General features: G+C 42.4%; 1 protein-coding gene across 1 annotated transcript in view; it reads right to left on the reverse strand.

The window, feature by feature from the left end:
* The window catches only part of SYT12 (synaptotagmin 12), a 191,940-nt gene that overhangs the window by 11,073 nt on the left and 154,506 nt on the right, over positions 1-26,361 (reverse strand). Inside the window, exons 6-7 of the mRNA XM_075325337.1 lie at positions 25,623-25,743; positions 3,778-3,911 (exon numbers count right to left, since the gene is read on the reverse strand). Of these exons, the coding sequence (XP_075181452.1) occupies positions 3,778-3,911; positions 25,623-25,743 (255 nt within the window). The remainder of the gene's footprint in view (positions 1-3,777; positions 3,912-25,622; positions 25,744-26,361) is intronic.

Here is a 26,361-nt window from a genome sequence, read left to right on the forward strand (position 1 = left end):
TCAAAAAACTGACCCGCACATCCAACAAATATGAACAGGTGCTAACTGAAAAAACATAGTAACTATAAATGCATACAGTTGCACACTGAAAAAGCCAAAAATGTACAAGGGAAAATATGGCACTGCATTACTGCAAAAGAGTGATATTTAGTTTATGTATTGGCCAATGCATGTAAGCCCGGAAACCAACGGCGAGGTACAGTATATCTCTGTAATAAGGGAACCTAACTTAAATGCCACTATCTAGGTTAAAAACATCTGTATCTGGGCAAAATGCCTCTATTTGGACTGCAAACCTCCATCCAGTGTGCAACTGTTTGCATTTATAGTTACTATGTTTTTTCAGTTAGCACCTGTTCACATTTGTTGGATGTGCGGGTCAGTTTTTTTATATTTCTAATGAGTCTTTTTCTGACTGAGCACTCCACCCTAAGACCTGGCTGTGTTCATAACCATTATAGCAGGAGCCTAGCTGCCCATACATGGAGGTTTGTAGACATGCATTGGCCTTTGCTCAGACACTCATATTTAAGGGAAAATATGGCACTGCATTACTGCAAAAGAGAGATATTTAGTTTATGTATTGGCCAATGCATGTAAGCCCGGAAACCAACGGCAAGGTATATCTCTGTAATCTGGGAACCTAACTTAAATGCCACTATCTAGGTTAAAAACATCCGTATCTGGGCAAAATGCCACTATTTGGACTACAAACCTCCATGTATGGGCAGCTAGGCTGCTGCTATAATGGTTATGAACACAGCCAGGTCTTAGGGTGGAGTGCTCAGTCAGAAAAAGACTCATTAGAAATATCAAAAAACTGACCCGCACATCCAACAAATGTGAACAGGTGCTAACTGAAAAAACATAGTAACTATAAATGCAAACAGTTGCACACTGGATGGAGGTTTGCAGTCCAAATAGAGGCATTTTGCCCAGATACAGATGTTTTTAACCTAGATTTAAGTTAAGTTAGGTTCCCTTATTACAGAGATATACTGTACCTCGCCGTTGGTTTCCGGGCTTACATGCATTGGCCAATACATAAACTAAATATCTCTCTTTTGCAGTAATGCAGTGCCATATTTTCCCTTAAATATGAGTGTCTGAGCAAAGGGTCTGAATACTTATGACCATGTGATATTTCAGGTTTTTTTGTTTAATAAATTTGCAAAAATTTCTACATTTCTGTTTTTTTTCCTGTCCAGATGGGGTGCACAGTGTACATTACTGAGAAAAAAAATGAACTTTTTTGAATTTACCAAATGGCTGCAATGAAACAAATAGTGAAAAATTTAAAGGGTCTGAATACTTTCTGTACCTATTGTATTTTAACATTTTTATAGGCCCCCTCCATCTGCTTGATAGTTGTCTACATAAAGTTTCTGTGACTTTACAGAAAAGTACAGTATAGACTGTTCTATTCTATATGCTGGGTCCTCGCAAAAATCATGTATATTGTGCATAGTCTTTTTTTTTTTACAATGAGTTCCTGTGGTGGACAGATACCAAGGCATCCATCCTGAATATAGCCACTATCAGACATGTATGTCCAATAGTGATCGTAATTGCAGTGTGTCCCTCACCTCAGAAAGGTTAAATCATGGATAATAAAGTTCTGTTTCTTAATCATAGAGAAGAAAAAATGTCTCAGAGAATTTCTGTTTTCTGCTCCAACCACTCAAAATCCTATTTAGCATTCAGAACCCTGCAGCCGTGCACACAAGGTCATTTTTCAATACTCTATAAAAGTCTTCCTTCCACTATTAACACTTTATCAGAGAAAAAAAAATCAGTAGTCTGACTTGAAATAATGCAAGAAGTTAGAATGGATTTCCACCCAAAAAAAAGAAGAAAACCCACAAGTAAATAAAATTCTCCAGATGGCTCCTTTCAAGACACTTCAATCCATTTGTATATCCAATATCTGAGAAAACTGCTAATGCCACCATGACAAATTCACAGACTGGGCTTCTATTCACACTGAAGTTCTAGGATTGTCGAATCTAATGGAGGCAATAAACTTGGGAAGCCTCAGGCTGCTGTTTTTAGGTGGGGGGGCTCAATTACCATGGGCCTCCCCAGCCTGAGAATACCAGCTCCCAGCTGCCGACAACCTTATAGTTTTTCCATGGTACATCACCATTTGCCATTTTACATCATACACTATAGGAACATAAGCAAGGTGCCTCCTCCACATTACATCTAACGGAGCTTTTATGACCTCCCATTCTAATCCATACACATTATTATGGAGTTGATCCCTTTGCAGATCATTTGGGAAGAATTTCTACGAGATTTTTGAAGTGTCTCTGGGAATTTTTGCTCATTTTTACAAAGTAACATATGTGGGATCAGACACCAATAATTGACGAGAGGGCTGGGCATTTAGGGTCCAATTTATTAAGACTGAGGTTGTTCAGTAGGCATGTTGGAGACAGACACTCATTATTCATGATGAAGCATACACATCTTCATGAATCAGGAGAATCAGGCAAGTGGCACATACACCTCTGTATGTCATTTGTGTCATAGTAAGCAAATCATTTTTAAGACTGGTGCTTGCCACACCCCAGATTTGTTGAGGCTGGGCAAAAATGGTGTGAGAACGCCAAGAGTTGCAACATTGTAGAAAAGTCACGAATTGTGCCAAAATTATGTTTTTAAAAGGTTTTACAAAGGCTCAAAGGTTACCAAATATTGCTCCTGTATGGTGCTCCTGCTTAATACTGATTAGTAAAGATAGATGGATGCCGAGAGGTAAGGAGATTCACAGGCTTCCGTTCCAGTAGCCACAGATTACTGACCGGACCAATGAAACAGAATTCCATGAATCGATTTTCCCAACTCCTGTCATACATGTTTTGTATTATTAAAGAATTTTCTCAAATTTCGGATTCACTGGTATTTGAAAGTGGAGCTATCAATATTTGGAAGCCAAATTTAATATGTGGACAGGAATGGAATTTAAGTCTTAAATTGTCCTGGACGGACTTGGGGAAGGTCTGGCATGAGGCAAGACACACAACAAACAGGGGTTTCACCACAACAAAATTCAAGTGGTACACCAGGAAAATTTAAACAACGGTGGGCCCTGGTGCTAGTGATAGGGATAATGGGACACCTCCTGCATTCACCTGCAGCTGCTCAAGCTCTACCTGAAGCCCTGAGAGACCCTGTAATAACCCTAGCTGGTGAGCTGGCAGGTGAGGATCGCTAGTCCCACCGCTGCACTTACACAACAAGAACGGACGGTACAACAGACAGGGGAAACAACAACCGATAAAGCCCAGCTTCACGGCTGCAGTCAGACACCAGGACTGCAGCCTACACCGCTTCACTGCAACAAGGAACCCAGCAACTCTTTCCACCTCGAGGCCTAGCTACAGAATGGATTCAGAATAACTGGCGACCTCTACTGGGAGATGTGACCAACCGGACGCACCTGAGGCCAGGAGACAGAAGTTGCAGGAAAGCTGCTGGCAACAAAACTGACATTAACTCTTTCAGCACCAAAGGGAAGAAACATACGTTAAATATTAAGTCTCCCAACAGAATGAGACTCAGACCCTGAACCTGTCACAGGTCTCTATATGTAGAGAGACCACCGTGACATAAATTGTCTTTAATAATGTATTCACGGCCATGTCTGCTACTACAGTACATATCCCTCCCAACTAACTTTTCACAGATTCCGATACAATATGCTAAACTTTATTCAATTTCCCTCGGGATCAATATATATGAATCCATTTAGGCACATTTGCCGTGACTCACCTGCAGGACTATGGCTGGTACGGAGAATATCATGGCTTCATTAAACACCGGATTTCTATCATCTCTTTTCACGGCCGTCTTTTTCTTGCTGATCTTTCTTCCATCTTGCAGTAGGTAGACTTTCACAAATGGGTCTGTGAAATCAATCAAACAGGAGAAGGGTAAACAACCATTGCAGCATTAGTTATATATTTGAGGTTACAAGAAGCAGATACAATCTGCAATGAGTAAAAGCCGCATGTAGAGATTTATTAAGAAAGCTTAAAGAATTCTACCATTTCTTATTACTCTTCGCAAAGAGCAGATAGTACTAACAAGTAGTACTAACAAGAAGAATTAGGCCCCAATTGATCAGTTGCAATTTTTTTAAGTCACTTTTTTACATATTGTATTAGTTTTGGATTTTTACGCATAATTCTTCAAATTGGCACATGTGTCACGGGCGGTGGGGAACGCGCTCGCCACGCTCGGGTCCGGGGCTTCTGCTGCTGCTGCTCGGTGGCTCGAGCGGTGGGCCGGACCCGGGGACTCGAGCAGCGCTCCTCGCCCGTGAGTGAAAAGGGGTGGTATGTTTAGGGAGATTGTTCGTGACGCCACCCACGGGACGTGGTGATGATGGCACCACCGCTGCTGGTAACGGGGTTCCCGGGAGAGATGGTAGGGTGCAGCTGAGATGTTGTCCCCTCTGTGGGTAGGGGGGGTTTGTGTTCTCGGGGCCCGGTGATGTAACGGGGAGGCTGGATGGCTGGGGTGCAGGGTTGCAGGGGCAGCGCAGCGCAGTGCCGGACGGCACTGGTCTACTCACTCAGACAATCACTGACAGAGTCTCTGGTAAACCAAAACGGCCGGATGGACGGGTCCCGCAGCCGGCTGCAGTGGTATGTATGTGACTACCTGGCTAGTCCAGGGCGTCACACATGTGGTTCATCAATTTTCCACATAGTAAAAAAAAATAAAAAATCTTTATTTTTGTGCCATTTTAGAATAAAATCTTGACGCTCTCAAAAATGTCACAAAATTTGAGCAAAAATTCCCGTCATACAAAAAAATAACTCCAAAGGGTGCACTGGAGAATGTTTGTACAATAAAACTGCTTCTTTTTAAAAAGTCGCATTTGTGAATCAGTCTAGAACATCTGGAAGAAGGGGCGTAACGACCACGTTCGCAGAGATCACCATTGCGACCGGGCCCGGCAGGGTTAGAGGTTCGGCGCCCACACTGCAGATAAATAAACTCTCTTTGAGAGAGGACCTGCGTTGTTCAGTAGCAGATCACGCGACCACTATGGGGCCCTTGAGTCAGGGGAACCCAGTGCCAGTGGCGGCACTGGAACCGCAGGCCCACACCTATCATTGCACACAGCAATGAGGAAGGATGGAGCGGAGCCTGTGTTCGACGTCAGCAGAGCACGGTGACGTCACTACTACGCCACTGCTGTGCTGAGACTGCAGAGTGCAGGACGGGAAAAAAAACGCTCTGACCTGAGCAGTGGGGGAACGAGGAGAGGTGAGGACTTGTTTATTTATTTTTTAATTAGTGAGTACACAAGGGCCAGAGGCCTATGGAGGAGTGGTAATTATAGTATTTAGAGATCTATATATGAGGGGGGACAAAGATAAAGCATGGGATGGGAACATTTTGTGCTGAATGAAAGAGACTCTTTCTCTCGGCATCCAGCTTTCCCATGCTCTGCTATACATCTCTGTCTCAGTACCCAGCTTTCCCATACTCTGATATCATAGAAAGCTGGGTGCTGAGGGAAAGATGTATATCAGAGCATGGGAAAGCTGGGTGCTGCGGGAAAGATGTATAGCAGAGCATGGGGAAGGTGCACGTTGAGGACAAGATAAATATCAGAACATAGGAAAGCTGTGTGCTGATAGAAAGAGGGATTTCAGATCATTGAAAGCATGGGTGCTGAGGGAAAGAGCCAATTGTCAGCGACACTATCCTGTACCCCGAGTGTCAACATATTTACCCTGTACCTCGAGTGTCGGCGTCATTATCCCGTACGCCGAGTATAGGTGTACGGCTGGGGGGGCCCAGATCCAAACTTTGAACAGGGGCCCATCAAACTCTAGTTATGCCACTGTCTGGAAGAGCCACATTTGTGTAAAAATCAGAAAATGAATGCGTTTCCAAGCCAGACTGGAGTCTTTTTTGAAGTGTGAAAGTCAATTGTTCCAATCGTGCAGTTCTTACATTTGAAAAAGACGCCAGTCCAGTGAAGAAATGTATTGTGGAATAAGAAAGCCTTCTTATTGGATCAAGGATCTTCATTTCCGTTAGCGGCCAAAACCATATATTGTCTTTTCCTTCAAACATCTTGGTGGAGTTTATCCTCCACCCACGGGGCAACTGCAGATGTCATTGAGCTTTCACAGGAGTTGGGCTTACACAATTTGCTCAGAGTGAGCATATTACCTGGATCTAATACATCGTTTTATAAAGGTATCACCCTATGGTCAGGTGCACTCTGTTTCCCCACAGTTTTTATCTAAGTTTGTCAAAATGGCACACGAGGTTCACGAACTTTGCGCAAAATAAAAAATGTACTTTTTGTCTTCATCCTTTTTTTTACAAAAAAGTGGCACATTGAGCTACAACATTGCAAAATTTGTACAAAAATTAGCGGACATATATAACATTACTCCAGGGGGAAGCTGTAGTGTATTTGAGCAGAAATGTTGTGACTTTTTAAAAATGTACAATTGATGAATCAGATGAAAACATCTGGAAATCCCAATCTACGCCCACAATGAAGAACTTAAAAAATACCTAGACAAGCACATAAAATTGAACAAATTCAATAATGAATAGGGCCCCAAAATAAAATAAAAACCACCAACAAATCTTATGATGAATTTGTCGCAAATCAACGAGTCACTGCTGAGCAACAACACAGTGATGTCAAATACCTAGTCAAACCTGGAACCATGGCAAAAGAGGGGTAAGGGAGAAAAAAAAGGCACAGAGGACCGATAGTGGGCTGCGGGGATGGTAAGACAGATGAGTGATGATGAAAGTATTTATTTTCAATTTTTATTTTTTACATCCAACACTTTTTCTGATCTGAGGTCTAGAGAGACCCCAGAGCAAAATATGGAAGGTTCAAGTTATCTGAAGAAGCTGCATAATTGGGGGAATTTGAATCTTGGCAGATTTGATCATCTATAATTTGGAGGATTTCTGGTGGAGCACCAAAGATTCATAATTGGACAAACATCTTCATGGTCAAAACTACTGTATTTGACGCTAAGAAGGATGTTGAGCGTTCAATGTAGGGGTGTAAGTGGATGTGTATCTACCACAGTGGACTACTGTAATGCCCCCCATACACATAAGACTAATGATATCAACGGGTTTGGTTGACTAATGTGTATGGAGCCAACGATCAACTGATGGTCAGGAGAGATGTTGATCAGGTATGTTCGATTTCAGATTGCCCATTGTTTTGTTCTCCCAGACATAAGCCGAGACAAGAGATGTATATCTGCAGTTTTGCTATAGATCGCTCCTGTGTTTGGGAGAGATGGCCAAGATGGCTGTTGTCCAAACAATCAACCAAAACATTATTCGACTGACAGCCATCTAATCTGCATGCCGGGCTTCAGTCACACTTAAATTTATCCATATTTTATGGCACTTTAATTTTATTCTTTCTTGGGGGAGCTGGATATTTTCTTTTTCATATCTTTATGAAACTGGGCTTAGCAGCAATCTCCAGTTTGGATGCTCCTTAAACAAAGATAGATTGTGTCAGATTGTTTGGAAGGCTAATGACCAATGTCCAGTGATCTAGGTCACCCCCTTACCCAAGGTGAGCTTGTAATTTTACCTCTTTGGATTATAAACACTCTGCGAACACTGTCTCAGTTTTGTAACTTTCAATTGTTTCTAACATATGTCATTGGGGAGAGTCAGAACATCCCTAGATGCATTGGATAGTTAATGGGCAGACTCGCAGATACTAAGGAGCGGTGGGTCCAACCGGGTTTCAAGAAAAAATGGCTCGGGCCCGGAATTGATCCCGAAAATCTAGTCGGACGCTGGTCCCCATATAAGTTCAAGGGGACCAATATCTGGCACTTTAAATTGGTGGTTGAAGGGATAGGGGGATTGGAGCAAACACATTATACTTACAGTCATATGAAAAAGTTTGAGCACCCCTATTAATGTTAACCTTTTTTCTTTATAACAATTTGGGTTTTTGCCACAGCTATTTCAGTTTCATATATCTAATAACTGATGGACTGACTAATATTTCTGGATTGAAATGAGGTTTATTGTACTAACAGAAAATGTGCAATCCGCATTTAAACAAAATTTGACCGGTGCAAAAGTATGGGCACCTCAACATAAAAGTGACATTAATATTTTGTAGATCCTCCTTTTGCAAAAATAACAACCTCTAGTCGCTTTCTGTAGCTTTTAATGAGTTCCTGGATCCTGGATGAAGGTATATTTGACCATTCCTGTTTACAAAACAATTCCAGTTCAGTTAAGTTTGATGGTCGCCGAGCATGGACAGCACGCTTCAAATCATCCAACAGATTTTCACTGATATTCAGGTCTGGGGACTGGGATGGCCATTCCAGAACATTGTAATTGTTCCTCTGCATGAATGCCTGAGTAGATTTGGAGCGGTGTTTTGGATCATTCTCTTGCTGAAATATCCATTGTGAAGATGTAATTTACCCTCTCACTGTATATGCTGTGATACTATGTCATGATATGTATATTTCCCTGGTTGTATTAGTTGTAATTCATGTATTTTCTTGGGGGAGCTACTGGTCTCAATGTGTCTCTCTCATACAATTGTAGTCTTGGCATCTAATGTGATTATGTAAATAGCCTGTCCTCTTCTTTCCAGAGTTGTGTATCTAATCTGTAATTGCATTGGCCAGTGAAGGAATAGTCATTGTTCTTTACAGCAAAGGATCCCTTCATCTACTGTGGCTGGCAGACATATTGGAGCCCTGTGATGGACCAAACCATTGATGATAGGATGTGTGACCCCTACCCCCTGAACAAACATGGTGGGCTGGTCAAGGAGCACAGACAATGCATTTCCCTTTTTGTAACTTCAGAGTGAGCTGAAACTTGAAGAGAGCAGGAGCCCCAGCCTCGGTGGCTGTGGACACGGACGGAGCTAGGCCTGTGTGGCGGCCCGTGGGATTGTGTGGAACTCTTTGGACTACTGTAAGGACGATTGCTTTGTTATCCGGTCCGAGGATTGTCGGGAAGGGCCCCCGAATCTGTTTTACGTGGACTTATCGTGTGCTGTTCCAGTGTTCTTGTGAATAAACCTGTTGGATCGTCCCTTGGCCTCGTCCATCCTTTGCTCTGTTGTACACTCCCGTCACATCCATCCCCTGCGTAACTTCTTCGTCACTGATTCTTGCACATTATTGTCAAGAATCTGCTGATACTGAGTTGAATCCATGCGACCCTCAACTTTAACAAGATTCCCGGTGCCGGCATTGGCCACACAGCTCCAAAGCATGATGGAACCTCCACCAAATTTTACGGTGGGTAGCAAGTGCTTTTCTTGGAATGACGTGTTTTTTTGCCTCCATGCATAACGCCTTTTTGTATGACCAAACAACTCAATCTTTGTTTCATCAGTCCACAGGACCTTCTTCCAAAATGTAACTGGCTTGTTCAAATGTGCTTTTGCATACCTCAGGCGACTCTGCTTGTGGCGTGCTTGCAGAAACGGCTTCTTTCACATCACTCTCCCATACAGCTTCTCCTTGTGCAATGTGCGCTGTATTGTTGACCGATGCACATTGACACCATCTGCAGCAAGATGAAGCTGCAGGCCTTTGGAGGTGGTCTGTGGATTGTCCTTGACTGTTCTCACCATTCTTCTCTGCCTTTCTGATATTTTTCTTTACCTGCCACTTCTGGCCTTAACAAGAACTGTACCTGTGTTCTTCCATTTCCTTACTATGTTCCTCAAAGTGGAAACTGACAGTTTAAATCTCTGAGACAACTTTTTGTATCCTTCCCCTGAACAACTATGTTGAATAATCTTTGTTTTCAGATCATTTGAGAGTTGTTTTGAGGAGCCCATGATGCCACTCTTCATAGGAGATTCAAATAGGAGAACTACTTGCAAGTGGCCACCTTCAATACCTTTTCTCATGATTGGATACACCTGCCTATGAAGTTCAAAGCTCAATGAGGTTACAAAACCAATTTAGTGCTTTAGTAAGTCAGTAACAAGTAGTTAGGAGTGTTCAAATCAAGAAATTGATAAGGGTGCCCATACTTTTGCACCGGTCAAATTTTGTTTAAATGCGGATTGCACATTTTCTGTTAGTACAATAAACCTCATTTCAATCCAGAAATATTACTCAGTCCATCAGTTATTAGATATATGAAACTGAAATAGCTGTTGCAAAAACCCAAATTGTTATAAAGAAAAAAGGCTAACATTAATAGGGGTGCCCAAACTTTTTCATATGACTGTACCAAGTCTCCCGTTCGGCTCTACGCTACTTCAGGGGCCGCTCATTAGGCCTGATGCATATGTCGCGGACGAGTGCCGCTTCCGCTGCGGCAACCGGGGCTGCTCGAGGGGTGCTCGGATCCGGGATCATGTGCTGGGCTCGAGTGGTGGCCAGATCCGGGGCTCGTGCAACCGCCCGTCCTTGCACACAGTGCAAGAGGGAGGTATTTACAGGGGAGATTGTCTGTGACGCCACCTGTGGGTTGTGGTGATGGGATGGTGGGACCGCCGCTGCCTTGTACGTGGGTGCCCGGAGCTGATGGAGCGGGGCCGCAAGGTGGGATCCCCTCCACGGGTAGGGGAAGTGTAGTCCCGGGGCCCAGTTGTGGGGTAAGGCGCAGGGCTGGGGCATAGTTGACAGGTTGGACCGGGTGACACCGGTGTACTCATGATTACGAATAATCCACACAGAGTCTGTACTGTAAACCAAGGCCGGATGCCGGTTGCCTCTGGAGGGGTGTGCTAGTCCCGCACATGGGTTAGCAATGTAGGGGCCCTTCCTCCTGCACTTGTGTCTTATGGTGTGTGGATTAACCCACTTGGAACGGGAGAAATCCGCTCACCTGCAGCTTTGGACACAGAGGGAGCCGTTGCCCACAGACGCTGACCCGTGGGACTTCAATGGGTTCTTGGCGGACACCCTGTGCCCCGCGTTGGGCTTCCGGTCTGCTCTATCTGGGCTGCTCTCTTCAGGAACAAGGCCTGGTACCTTGTTCCACTGGTCAATTAACAAGGGGCTTGAAGCTTGCCTCGTCCTAGAGTCCTGGTACCCCCCCGTGCACAGCCTCCGGCCCAGATTCCCGTTGTCGGTACCGGCGGGCTACAACCCTGCCCTGGTCCACTTCAGGGCTCCCTCGACCGAGTTTCCATGGCTCTACAAAGCCGTCTGCCACCTAGTCGGGTCTCCTGTGGTCCAAGGGCTCCAACCCTGACCACACCGCACTTCAGCTCCTGTCACCGACTGCTCCTCCAACCCTCTACTCTGACTCAGACTGCACTCTCCTTCACTTCACTTCAACTTCCACTTCTCACTCTCTGGTTCCCACCCCTTGTCACCTCAAGGCCCCTAGGTGGGCGTTCCCATCCGCCTGGTCCCGCCCACTGATGTGTCCTGGCTGTCATGGGGGGGTGACTAGGATTTGTGGCTGGTGTTCCAGCGGGATGTGCGGTGTTAATTCCGAAGGAGAAGGCGATTCCTGTACCCTTGGTGGGGGGGTACAGTCATCTGTGACTACCTGATTTTTCCAGGGCGTCACACATATGCACTGCTTCCCCCATGCATCCGGACCCGGATGATTACCCAGAGTTCCCTGAGCATTCTGGGTCCAGGGTCGGTGCTCGGTTTCTTTTGAACTCGAGCGGATCTGGATTTATACAGTCCGGGTACGCCCATCACTAATAGCTAATCAATCCCCCTGCAATCTTGGGGTTCACGAAGCAAACCCTTGATTTGTATGAGCAAAATAGTAAGGGTGTGATGGTACATGAAATTATAAATTGTTCAGAGGACCAAAAAAGTAAGCACATGGGAAAACAAAACAAAACACCATTATTTTGCACAGAAGGACAACTTAAAATGACTTTATCTTCCATAAATGTCAAGAATAAAACCTCAGATTTGTTGTGTCTTTCGAGTCTAATCACAGCACTTTTTGGCTTTACAGTCCATTATTTCTGAGCCTTCATACTGAGGTCCCAGCAGGTTAGAAAATATTTGCTTTTCTCTTTTTAAACATAAGATAAAGATATACGGCCATCCTGACACAGCTGTAATTCTTATGGATACAAAGCTCCTTCTTGCTCATTGCTATTACAGAGGTGGCACATTAATATGCCAGGAGCAAAACTGTGAAATATTTGCTGACCAAACGTCTTCTGCAAGGTGATGAATATCCAAGATTACCTTTCTACCGTAGGAGGATTTTAGGCCAGCATTATTTTTCAATGCTTCAACAACAGGAGTTGATTATTTTTAAAATCACATAATATTTTAGAAAAAAATACAGCATCCCCATCCAAATATAACCCAAGCGACTTTACTCCCCCTGGCTAGTTTGCCAAGTACATCTCTAATGAAAGTTTTGTAGCTTCTTCTTTTAAAAGTTGCAGGGCTATTCTGGAGTGTGATCCATACAATAGGTATGAAGCTTTTATGTGTGTAACCTTATATGCATGTGCTCTTATGTATGTAAGCTTTTATGTATGTAAATTTTTATCTATGTACTCTTATTTATGTACTCTTCTGTATATAAGCTTTTACGTAATCTTTTTTACGTATGTAAGCTTTTATGCTTGTAAACTTTTATGTACGTACTGTTTTTTTCATGTAAACTTTTATGTATGTAATCTTTTATGTATATAAGCTTTTGTGTATGTAATCTTTTATGTGTATAAACTTTTATGTATGTAATCTTTTATCTGTATAAACTTTTATGTATGTAATCTTTTATGTGTATAAACTTTTATGTATGTAATCTTTTTACGTATGTAAGCTTTATGTATGTTCTCTTATGTATATAAGCTTTTATGTATGTAATCTTTTATGTATATAAGCTTTTGTGTATGTAATCTTTTATGTGCATACTCTTTTATGTATGTAATCTTTTATGTGTATAAACTTTTATGTATGTAATCTTTTTACGTATGTAAGCTTTATGTATGTACTCTTATGTATATAAGCTTTTATGTATGTAAACGTTTATGTATGTAAACTTTTATGTATATAAGCTTTTATGTGTATAAGCTTTTATGTATGTACTCTTTTATGTGTATAAACTTTTATGTATGTAATCTTTTTACGTATGTAAGCTTTATGTATGTACTCTTATGTATATAAGCTTTTATGTATGTAAACGTTTATGTATGTAATCTTTTATGTATATAAGCTTTTATGTGTATAAGCTTTTATGTATGTACTCTTTTATGTATTTAATCTTTTATGTGTATAAGCTTTTATGTATGTACTCTTATGTATGTAATCTTTTATGTATATAAGCTTTCATGTATGTACTCTTTTATATATATAAGCTTTTATATATGTAATCTTTTATGTATGAAACTCAGCGAAATTAGTGGTACTACTCCAATTTTATATTAAAATAGTTTATTTTATTTGCCAAAAATTCATAAAACATCATTAAAATTCAAGCAAGAAGTTCACAGTAATTGGAGTCGCACCTGCGACAGAACTCAGATCACACAATCACATGCGGTTTAAATAACCTCATCAGTAAATGCAGTATAGAAAAAAGCGTTTATGTTTTTAGGTATATATATATATATATATATATATATATATATATATATACACATGCATTGACATTGCCAACAAAGTGAATTTCTCCAAGAAGAGTATCTGCAATGAACACATATGTATATTGAACCCACAGCGGAATAATTGTTTACACAGCAGACAGCAGTAAACTTTAGTTCTAACACTGCTTTAACATGTAATACAGAACAGTAATCCCTGTCTGCAAATGTGCACTGCAACCCTCAATATCGGTATATAGGTTTCATAACCATAAATAAACATTAATTCTAACACTGCATTAGCATGCGATACTGACCAATAGTATATGTCTGCCTGTGCGACCCCCAAAACGTCCGACGCGCGTTTCACCTCTTCATCAGGGAACGTGTACTGAACTGAATCAAAAGCGGGGTTTAAATAGTATAGGGAATAGTGACGTACAGCCGGTGGGCGTGTGATTAATTCTAACTGGAACTTGTTTAAAGCCTATGAGCATACTATAAACGTACGTAGAAGATGACACTTTATGTATTTAGATGTACCAGGAACACTGCTTTACTTCCTGTGTTTGAACCGCATATTGCGGCTCAAACAGTACTCATTCCGGCTGTTTTAAACCACGTGGGCAGTGACATTTAAAGGATGGGCGTATGATAATTTCAACCCGGGGCTGTGCATTCTTTTATGTATGTACTCTTTTATGTATGTGAACTTTTATGTATATAAGCTTTTATGTATGTACCTGTTTATGTATGTAAGCTTTTATGTATATAAGCTTTTATGTATGTACTCTTTCATGTATGTACTTTATGTATATAAGCTTTTATGTATGTCAACTTTTATGTATGTAATCTTTTATGTGTATAAGCTTTTATGTATGTACTCTTTTATGTATGTAATCTTTTGTGTATATAAGCTTTTATGTACGTACTCTTTTATGCATGTAATCTTTTATGCATGTAATTTTTTGTGTATAAGCTTTTTTTTATGTATGTACTCTTTTATGTATGTAAGCTTTTATATATGTAATCTTTTATGTATGTACTCTTATGTATGTGAGCTTTTATGTATATAAGCTTTTATGTATGAAAATGTTTATTCATGTAATCTTTTATGTATATAAGCTTTTATGTATGTACTCTTTTATGTATGTACTTTTTTATGTATATAAGCTTTTATGTATGTCAACTTTTATGTATGTAATCTTTTATGTGTATAAGCTTTTATGTATGTAAGCTTTTATGTATATAAGCTTTTATGTATATAAGCTTTTTTAAGTTGTACTCGTTTATGTATATAAGCTTTTATGTATGTACTCGTTTATGTATGTAAGCTTTTGTTCTTACCTTTTCTTTCATATCCTGATTGACCATTTGTGTTACATGTGGATGTGATGATGTGATGATAGTAAGAAAAACTGTGTAACATAGAAATTTATAGATCCATTAGGGTCCAGTACTTCATAGCAGTGGAGTTTAGCAAATTCAAGATTTTTATCATGCTGACAGACTAAAGGCCGCTTTACACGCTGCGATATCGTGACCAATATTGCTAGTGTGGGTACCCGCCCCCATTGGTTGTGCGACATGGGCAAATCGCTGCCCGTGGCGCACAACATCGCGCGGACCCGTCACACTACTTACCTGCCCTGCGACGTCGCTGTGACCGGCGAACCGCCTCCTTTCTAAGGGGGCGGTTCGTTCAGCGTCACAGCGACGTCACAGCAGCGTCACTGAACCGCCGCCCAATAGAAAAGGAGGGGCGGAGATGAGTGGGACGAACATCCCGCCCACCTCCTTCCTTCCGCATTGTGGGCGGGACGCAGGTAAGAAGAGGTTCCTCGTTCCTGCAGTGTCACACATAGCGATGTGTGCTGCCGCAGGAACGACGAACTACATCGTTACTGCAGCAGCAGCAGCGATATTCGAGAATGGACCCCCATGTCACCGATGAGCGATTTTGCACGTTTTTGCGACGATGCAAAATCGCTCATAGGTGTCACATGCAACGGCATTGCTAAAGCATCTCTCTCTCTCTATTTCTCTCTCTCTCTCCCCCCTCGTCCCGGATCCCGTTCCCCATTGATTTGTATGGCCGCGGATCCGAATCGGATCCGGACTTCGTCGGCAACCCGATCCGGATCCGCCGGACCTGGATTATGACCGATCCGCTCAACTCTAGCCGTGTGTTATCCGTGTGATATCCGCGTGCCTTCTGGTTTTTTTGTGGACTGCAAAAAACGGAAGCAGCTAGATAGATAAATAGATGTATAGATATAGATAGATAGAGCGATAGATAGATAGATAGATAAGTAGATAGATCATAGATGAGAAAGACACAAATAATGTCCCACTCCCCAGCATTTTGTAATCTTGCACCCTTTAGTTCCTTTCATGTGGCACTAAAGCGTTCTTAGCCTTTTATTTAACCAAAAAATAAATCATTAAAAAAAAACGATGTGGGGTCCCCCCTATCTTTTGTAGCCAGCTAGGGTAAAGCAGACGGCTGCAGCCTGCAAACCACAGCTGGCAGCTTCACCTTGGCTGGTAATCCAAAACAGAGGGCATACCATGCTGTTATTTTAAATTAAATAAATAATTTAAAACAAAAAATGTAGGGTCCCCTCCAAATTGGATCACCAGCCAAAATAAAGCGGACAGCTGTGGTCTGGTATTCTTAAACTAGGGAGGTCTGCATTTTTGGACCCTCCCCAGCCTAAAAATAGCAGTCCTCAGCTGCTCAAGAAGTGGCGCATACATTAGATGCACCAATCCTAGTGCTTTTTCCCAGCTCATCCAGATGCCCTGGGGCAGTGGCAAACCAGGTAATATATGGGGTTGATACCAGCTGTGTAATGTCACCTGTCATATCATTATGCCCCATCTTGCTTAACGCTTTGCAACTTTGGCTGATATTTCCTAGGGAGGCACTGGTTATGACAACTGCTGGTGCTGCTAGCTCAGTGATGTCCGGCAGTGGCTGTAATATCAATGGTGCTCAAATAGTTTTTGCTACAGTGTCTCCTGCAAAACAGACTTGAGAAAAAATATGGCATCAAATAAAGGCTCTGGTTTGTGATATTTCCCAAATGGTTCAATTTGATCAGTTATTACATTTTGTTCAGAGTGTTACTTCAAATAAGTGGCGCATTTGGAAAAATGGGTGATCAAGAAGGGTTCAAACCCGCCCTTAGATACAAAAGAACTTGGCACACCTAAAATGAATATAAGGACTTTATTGTACAGGCAATAAAAAAGTAACATTTTGACCCCTATATTTGGGTCTTTATCAGACACAATAGTTTCTTATCTAGGGATGAGCATACCCCTACACAAGAATCTATTGTGTCTGAAGAATACCCAAGTGTCACGATTCACATACACTGTGTGCAGAATTATTAGGCAAATGAGTATAATGATCACATGATAGTTTTTATAAATGTTGTCCTACTCCAAGATATATAGGCTTGAGAGCCAACTACCAATTAAGTAAATCAGGTGATGTGCATCTCTGTAATGAGGAGGGGTGCGGTGTAATGACATCAACACCCTATATAAGGGGTGCTTAATTATTAGGCAACTCCCTTCTCCTTTGGCAAAATGGGTCAGAAGAGAGATTTGACGGGCTCTGAAAAGTCCAAAATTGTGAGATGTCTTGCAGAGGGATGCAGCAGTCTTGAAATTGCCAAACTTTTGAAGCGTGATCACCGAACAATCAAGCGTTTCATGGCAAATAGCCAACAGGGTTGCAAGAAGCGTGTTGGGCAAAAAAGGCGCAAAATAACTGCCCATGAATTGAGGAAAATCAAGTGTGAAGCTGCCAAGATGCCATTTGCCACCAGTTTGGCCATATTTCAGAGCTGCAATGTTACTGGAGTATCAAAAAGCACAAGGTGTGCCATACTCAGGGACATGACCAAGGTAAGGAAGGCTGAAAAACGACCACCTTTGAACAGGAAACATAAGATAAAATGTCAAGACTGGGCCAATAAATATCTTAAGACTGATTTTTCAAAGGTTTTATGGACTGATGAAATGAGGGTGACTCTTGATGGGCCAGATGGATGGGCCAGAGGCTGGATCAGTAAAGGGCAGAGAGCTCCACTCCGACTCAGACGCCAGCAAGGTGGAGGTGGGGTACTGATATGGGTTGGGATCATCAAAGATGAACTTGTGGGACCTTTTCCGGTTGAGAATGGAGTGAAGCTCAACTCCCAGACCTACTGCCAGTTTCTGGAAAACTGAATAGGATAACTGAAGTGAGCACTAATATATATATTATGAGTGCAAGCCAAAAAATACATACTATACAAAGAATAAGGCAAGTATGCAATTCATTATTCACATGTTCAAATTAGCAAGTAGCATTTTTCATTGTATATTCCAATATTTTTCCATATGCTTGAGGCATTATACCATTATCTATGTTTGATGTGCAGCCTTATCCTTTGTATAGTTTCTGGAAGACAACTTCTTCAAGCAGTGGTACAGGAAGAAGTCGGTATCGTTCAAGAAAAACATGATTTTCATGCAGGACAATGCTCCATCACATGCATCCAACTACTCCACAGCGTGGCTGGCCAGTAAAGGTCTAAAAGATGAAAAAATAATGACATGGTCCCCTTGTTCACCTGATCTGAACCCCATAGAGAACCTGTGGTCCCTCATAAAATGTGAGATCTACAGGGAGGGAAAACAGTACACCTCTCGGAGCAGTGTCTGGAGGCTGTGGTGGCTGCTGCACGCAATGTTGATCGTAAACAGATCAAGCAACTGACAGAATCTATGGATGGTAGGCTGTTGAGTGTCATCATAAAGAAAGGCGGCTATATTGGTCACTATTTTTGGGGGGTTTTGTTTTTGCATGTCAGAAACGTTTATTTCTAAATTTTGTGCAGTTATATTGGTTTACCTTGTGAAAATGTGAGATGGGAATATATTTGGTTTTTATTAAGTTGCCTAATAATTCTTTACAGTAATAGTTACCTGCACAAATAGATATCCCCCTAAGATAGCCACATCTAAAAAAAAAAACACTTCAACTTCCAAAAATATTAAGCTTTCATATTTATGAGTCTTTTGGGTTGATTGAGAACATAGTTGTTGATCAATAATAAAAAAAATCCACTAAAATACAACTTGCCTAATAATTCTGCACACGGTATATGAGTCTGCTTGTGCAGAGCCATTGTATGGGTTTGTTTTCCAGTTGTCTGCATTCTCCGGAGTCAGGTCCGATGGGAGGAGCCTATTCTGTCATGCCTCGTTCCGGGGATCACGCTGCCTTACTTTGGAACTGTTTTGTTTGGTATGCCGCCTGTGATAGTTCCTGCTCTGCAGTTTGCGCTTCTGGTTTCTGTGAGTCTGTTCTGATCCTGCCCACTACCTAGTACTCACTTCCCTGATTTTCTTTTTTCCATCTTGTCTTACCACCCTGTCTCCCTAACCCGCTCTCTGCTTTGTTATCCCATCTCCTCTCCCTCCTCTATACTTACTTGTCCTCTCAGTTTCCGACCCCGGCTTGCTATCTGACTACGGCTCTGCTCCCATCTGGCTCCTGATGATACCTCCTGGTTTTCTGTCCCTTGGATCTCACTTGCCTCTGGCTCCGATTAACCCTCTGTACCTACGTTACTTCCTGGCACTGACCTTTGGCTTGATCGACCATTCTATTGCATCCTTCTGGCTTGCATAACATCCTGCCCGAGTACCAGCTCCCCCTGGTGGTAGCATCATACCAAGTATAGGGGTCGAAACATTACATTATTTGGGCATTGCCTGTACAATAAAGTCCTTATATTCATTTTTGATGTGCCAAGTTCTGCTTGTTAATTCAAATAAGGTTATATGGTGGTAAGTTTACACCGAAACATTCCAAATTGTGCAAAATTACACAGATACAGAGAATGGGTTACTTCCTATGTGATCCTACAAATAAAAGGACAACTGGTAGATGGAAAGGAAAGATGCATGACTACATACATGACTGCACCGTGTATATTTGTAGTCTCTAACGATAAGGCATTTTAGGACTACACTGGAGTAGAATACCCAAAATGATTGGACATTTTTAATCAAGACTATATATAAAATGCATTCATCTTGTAGCTTCAATAAGAACTGCAAAATATACATGAATTAAAGTGATCATCAATTTTATCCTTATTTTCCTAAATATGCTTTAAACATCTACTCAGGGCTGTATTTACCATTAGGCACCGGAGGTCCGGTGCCTGGGGCGGCGGGATGCAAGGGGCGGCGCCAAGGTCGAGAGTAAAAAAAAAAATTGTTTTTTTAAATTTCCCTCCCCAGACTCATTACTAACACCGGAGTCTTTGCGGAGAGGGGGGGGAGTTAGTTGGTGGCCCCGTGATTAATTTGTGATTACACGCTAATACAAATCATCCTCCATACCTGCTCCTTGCGCTCCAGCACGTCCGGGGTCAGGAGCTGCAATCAGCTCCCTCGCCTGACGCGCTCACTGATAACGCCACGGGCAGCGCGATGAGTCACCTCACCGCTGCTGGCTTCTCTGCAGACTGAGTGCCGCTGAGGAGAAGTCACCGGAGTCGGGAGGTAAGCGTTGTAGAGCCAAAGATAGCGGCGGTAGCCGGCGGGGTGTAATCTGCATGGGGCAGGGGCAGCCATAGGGAGCACACTCTATGGGAAAAGGTGGTGCATGGGGTGTAATCTGTGTGGGACAGGGGCAGCAGCCATAGGGAGCGTTCTATATAGGAAAGGGGGTGCATGGAGGGGGATCTTTATGGGGCAGGGGGCAGCAGCCATAGGGGGTGCGCTGTATAGGAAAGGGGGTGCATGCAGTGGGATCTCTATGAGACAGGGGCAGCAGCCATAGGGAGCGCTCTCTATAGGAAAGGGGGTGCATGGAGGGGGATCTATATGGGTCAGGGGCAGAAGCATAGGGAGCACTCTTTATAGGAAAAGGGGGTGCATGGAGGGGGATCTCTATGTGACAGTGGCAGTAGCATAGGGAGCGCTCTGTATGGGAGAAGGGGGTGCATGGAGGGGGATCTCTATGGTGCAGGGGCAGCAGCATAGGGAGCGCTCTATATAGGAAAAGGGGGTGCATGGTGGGGGATCTCTATGGGGCAGGGGAAGCATTATAGGGAGCACTCTGTATGGGAAAATAGGGTGCATGGAGGGGGATCTTTATGGGGCATGGGGCAGTAGCATAAGGAGCACTCTGTATGATAAAGGGGGTGCATGTAGTTGGCTTTGTGTGGGCTCACAGCATGGGGTGTGATCTGTATGGGGCAAGGGGCAGCTTGCGGGGTGGAATCACGGTGGAAAAGGGGGCAGCGTGGGGTGGGCTCAGTATGGAAACGTGGGCAACGTGGGGTGGGCTCAGTATGGAAAAGGGGGCAACGTGGGGTGGGCTCAGTATGGAAAAGGGGGCAACGTGGGGTGGGAAAAGGGGACTGCGTGGGGTGGGCTCAGTATGGAGAAAGGGCAACATGGCTCAGTATGTAGAAGTCTAATGTGTGGGAGACAGTTTGAATAGGGGGGAGCATGTGGTGCAGACAGTTTGGAGATCATAGTTCCTAAGTGAGGAGGGTGTAGTGGGTCTAACTCATGAGGGGAGACGGTGTGGTATATACAGGGAGCAGTGAGGAAGCCATGTACCATAATATAGACAGTGTGGGGGTCATTTTTTGTGCAGGGATTAAAGTGACGGACAGTTATTTATTTTAGGGGCTTATTTAGGGAACAGCATGGTTGATTATTTTTATAATGACATGTTATTTTTAAGGGTTCTGTGTCGTGATGTGCTGCAGAAGATCAGAGAAGATGGAGGTCTGCAGAGACAAGCTCTGGATGTGAAGTCATCATGGCACCAGGACCTGTGAGGTACCGAGGTCTGAAGCTGGATAAATGCAGGTGATGGCTAAACACATTGGCTAATGCAGGTTTTAAGCGATCACAGATCTATATCCAGCAGAGAGTCACTGGTTTAATAGCTGCTGAGCCTGTGACCACACTTTCATGTGCACAGTACGATCTTTACCATGATCGTCCTGTGCACATAGAATAGCATTCTTCTTGGCAGCATGTGTTCACAGGACAATGAGTGGCCAAGAAAGATATTTAAAGGCATCTGTCACCCCGCCCCCCCAAATGCCAATTAAACTGTACAAACATTTTTTAGGGAACACAGCCCATATAAAAATCATGCCAGATAGAAACAGTGTAACCTAACAAAAAAATCTTCTATTTGTTGTTGGGGTTTTTTTTGCAGTGAGGGGGCATTGTGCACTTTTGGCGTGGCCTATGCCATAAACAAAAGTTAATCTTTTATCAAATGTTAAGTTGAGCTGTATACACCTGGTGTGATTTCTGTATGGGCTGTGTACACCTGGTATGATTTCTGTATGGGCTATATACACCTGGTGTCATTTCTGTATGGGCTGTGTACACCTGGTATCATTTCTGTATGGACTGTATACACCTGGTGTGATTTCTGTATGGGCTGTATACACTTGGTATGATTTCTGTATGGGCTATATACACCTGGTGTGATTTCTGTATGGGCTGTATACACTTGGTATGATTTCTGTATGGGCTATATACACCTGGTGTGATTTCTGTATGGGCTGTGTACACCTGGTGTGATTTCTGTATGGGCTGTATACACCTGGTATGATTTCTGTATGGGCTATATACACCCGGTGTGATTTCTGTATGGGCTGTGTACACCTGGTGTGATTTCTGTATGAGCTGTGTTGTGATTTCTGTATGGGCTGTGTACACCTGGTGTGATTTCTGTATGGGCTGTGTACACCTGGTGTGATTTCTGTATGAGCTGTGTACACCTGGTATGATTTCTGTATGAGCTGTATACACCTGGTATGATTTCTGTATGAGCTGTATACGATATATGATTTTCTATGTGCGACGTTCCCTATTATGAATATTTGTGCAGGGTGATCGGCATTTTGTGGATGACAGATTTCCTTTTAAAAATATCACTATACAAACAAATATTTTGCTCCTCCATCAGGTGATTGACAGCTTGTTGAGGTAGACCGATAATCCGTAGCAGTGTAAACGTACCTTAAAGAGAAACTTAATGTTTTAGAAATTATTTTATATGTTTTAGGGTAATTCATTTTGAACAGATCTGAGGGGAACCTGGTCCCGAGTCCCCCACAATTGCTCCAAAGACCTATTAGGAAAGTGCAGGAGAGCAGACAGAGCAGCGCGGGTTCAGTAGAAAATCAGAGTCCTGTCTCCTGAGCCGTGCACTTCACCTATGGGGGGTCTCAGGACACATTACTGCACCAGTCTAAAAATTAATGGACCTTTTTGATGACCCTTCTTTTGAGAATCCTAGAGCATGGTGCATGCTGGGATACTCGAAAGAAGCGTTATCATGGGGCAGAGGCTGCAGTCACTGCCACAGCCTTTGCCCCTCCCTGAAATGAAGCGTCATCAAGGGACAGGATAGGAAATTATTAATGCAAGTATATTACAAAAAAAAATTATATTTTGGCACTAAATAGATAGGGATTTAGAATGAAAATTACTTTGCCTTCAGACCAAACCTTTAAGTTACTCTTTAAATGTTTACTAGTGAAGCTGCTAGCAACTAATCATTACTGTGGTACCTAGTTTGATGATAGTTGGTAACAACAATTTCAATCATCTCCTTACCATTGTTAAGGTATACAAGTTTATATGATAGGAGCTACCCTGACATTGAAAGTGATCGCTGTATAACGTTGGTGAGGTGTCATGTATTGACGGTTGTTCTCAGACTGTATTTCTGTACTGACAATTGTTTTGGTGATGCAGTCATGTACTGACAGTGGTTCTGGAGCTGTATTTCTGTACTGATGATTGTTCTGGTGATGTAGGCATGTACTGACTGTGTTTCTGGTGATGTATTCATGTACTGATGGTTGTTCTTGTGATGTAGTTATGTACGAATGTAGGAACGCAGCATGTAGCGTTTTTTGAGAGTCGGAATCCTTTTTTTTTCTACTGCGCATGCTTAGCTCTTGTGTTTAATAATTGAAATCAATGTTTCTCTCTCTCTTGGCGGCTGAACGATCAGCTGATTGCCCGGCGGCTGGATTTTGAGAGCGATCAGCTGGATTTTGAGAATGATCATCTGATCGCTCGGTTACTGTCAACAATCAGGTGATCGCCCAGCGGCCGGCCGCCGGGTGATCAGCTGATCGTTCACAATAGCCAGCCACTGGTAAAACAGTATAAAAAAAACGAATAAACCTAAGAATTTGATCACTACTCAAAAAAAGAGCCAATGTGATCACACACACTCATGTAGTTCACAGTGAATCATACAACCTACAAAGAACTACAACACTTTTACATAGAAAATATCTTTATTAAGAGAATATATGTATAAAACAAGATAAAAATGCACAGCAATACAATGACATGAGGAAAGGAGACAGCTTTTTCTCTGATTGAAATCACATGGTGGCCAGCAATAACAAATATGTATTTCCTAGTCAGATGAAGTGTAAACAAAAATCCCCTCTGAAAATGACTTTCAGGAATTTATTTCAAAAAATTCATCCGACTGAATAAAATTGAATACTTTGGCCAAACATACAATGAAAAAGTATCAAAAGCTGAACCCAAAGTCTGTACACCCTGTACAGCAAATGGATGGCAAGAAGAAATCAGGACAGTATGTCCATAGCAAGAGTGACAGATGTGACACTGCACGGACTGTAGAAATGCATGGACATTTAGTAGTGTAATGGTGAATGTCAGGAGTCAATGCTATTTATAAATAGGTAATGCCATAACCAAATGAATGGAATATGGGGTAATAATAACAAGAAATGAGAGTCCTGACATGCTGCAACACACAAAATAGATAGTCACATGCAAGTGTACAAAAACATCTAGAGTAATCACATACTGTATCTTACCATGGGACACCCTGACGCGTTTCGCCAATGCTTTATCCAAGGGCGCTTATGGGGCACCCCGACTCTCATTTCTTGTTATTATTACCCCATATTCCATTCATTTGGTTATGGCATTACCTATTTATAAATGGCATTGACTCCTGACATTCACCATTACACTACTAAATGTCCATGCATTTCTACAGTCCGTGCAGTGTCACATCTGTCACTCTTGCTATAGACATACTGTCCTGATTTCTTCTTGCCATCCATTTGCTGTACAGGGTGTACAGACTTTGGGTTCAGCTTTTGAGACTTTTTCATGTTATGTTTGGCCAAAGTATTCAATTTTATTCAGTCGGATGAATTTTTTGAAATAAATTCCTGAAAGTCATTTTCAGAGGGGATTTTTGTTTACACTTCATCTGACTAGGAAATATATATTTGTTATTGCTGGTCACCATGTGATTTCAATCAGAGAAAAAGCTGTCTCCTATCCTCATGTCATTGTATTGCTGTGCATTTTTATCTTGTTTTATACATATATTCTCTTAATAAAGATCTTTTCTATGTAAAAGTGTTGTAGTTCTTTGTAGCTTGTAGTATAAAAAAAACCAAACAACGGTTTGTTGTTTTGCAGCATCAGTGACATCAGTTGTGCCACTATCTGCAACGCATCCGTTGCATAAGTCATACAACTGATTTTGACGGATGCAAAACAACGCAAGTGTGAAAGCAGCCTTACCAGTAGGGGGCGTTACAACTTAAAGTGCCTAGGGCAGCATGAATGCCAAATACAGCCCTGCATCTACTAACATTTAGTTCTTAGAGGTTCAGAGACACTCCCTAATTTAGTAGAGTATGTTCCCGGTCTTTAACATGGATGCTGATGGAGAGGCACATGTACAGACCAGTCTACCAGCGACAAACATTGTACATGGCATCCATTTGGTGAACAGTGTTTTTTAATGGAACCTACTTAGACAGGTCTGGTTAGTTCCTCTTCATCGGTGGCCATCTTGGACACTGGGGCAACCCAGAGGTAGGAAAAAATATGGTACTAAGTCAATGCTGGTTCTCAGAAAACAGACATTATAAATAGGCTTTTTTTTCTATGAGAATTTGGAATGGGCAAAAGCCAGATGGTCTCCTATAGTGGCCTACAATCTTACCTGCTGTGGTCTTCCCATCTGTCCACAGTAGGTTCTTTCCTTTAACCACGACCACAGTAAGGCGTTCAGCAGTGGGAAGGTAGCTAAGAGAGAGTAGAATTTCTCCTACAGCATCTGCGGACTAAAAATACAACAATGAGGTTTACATTATAGATTTTTACATAATTTTGTGTTTGCCAATATATATCAGATACAAAACCAGGTTTAGCACAAGGGCCAATTTTATGTACCTGCATTAGGAAAAAGAAATTGGCCCATTTCTTAAGTAAAGGCCACATCTGACTAAGCAACATCGCTAGCAACATCGCTGCTGAGGCACGACTTTTGTGACGCAACAGCGATGTTGATAGCAATGTCGCTGTGCGTGACATCCAGCAACAACCTGGCCCCTGCTGTGAGGTCGCTGGTTGTTGCTGAATGTCCTGGGCCATTTTTTAGTTGTTGCTGTCCCGCTGTGAAGCACAGATCGCTGTGTGTGACAGCGAGACAGCAACAACTAAATGTGCAGGGAGCAGGAGCCGGCTTCTGCGGACGCTGGTAACCAATGTAAATATTGGGTAACCAAGAAGCCCTTTCCTTGGTTACCCGATATTTACCTTCGTTACCAGCGTCCGCCGCTCTCACGCTGTCAGTGCCGGCTCCCTGCTCCCTGCACACATAGCCAGACTATACAGTGGGTAAAATTAACCCGATGTGTACTGTGTCTAGGAGTGCAGGGAGCCAGCGCTAAGCGATGTGC

Source organism: Anomaloglossus baeobatrachus, chromosome 10 (genome assembly GCF_048569485.1).
Source record: "Anomaloglossus baeobatrachus isolate aAnoBae1 chromosome 10, aAnoBae1.hap1, whole genome shotgun sequence".
NCBI classification, from domain to species: domain Eukaryota; kingdom Metazoa; phylum Chordata; class Amphibia; order Anura; family Aromobatidae; genus Anomaloglossus; species Anomaloglossus baeobatrachus.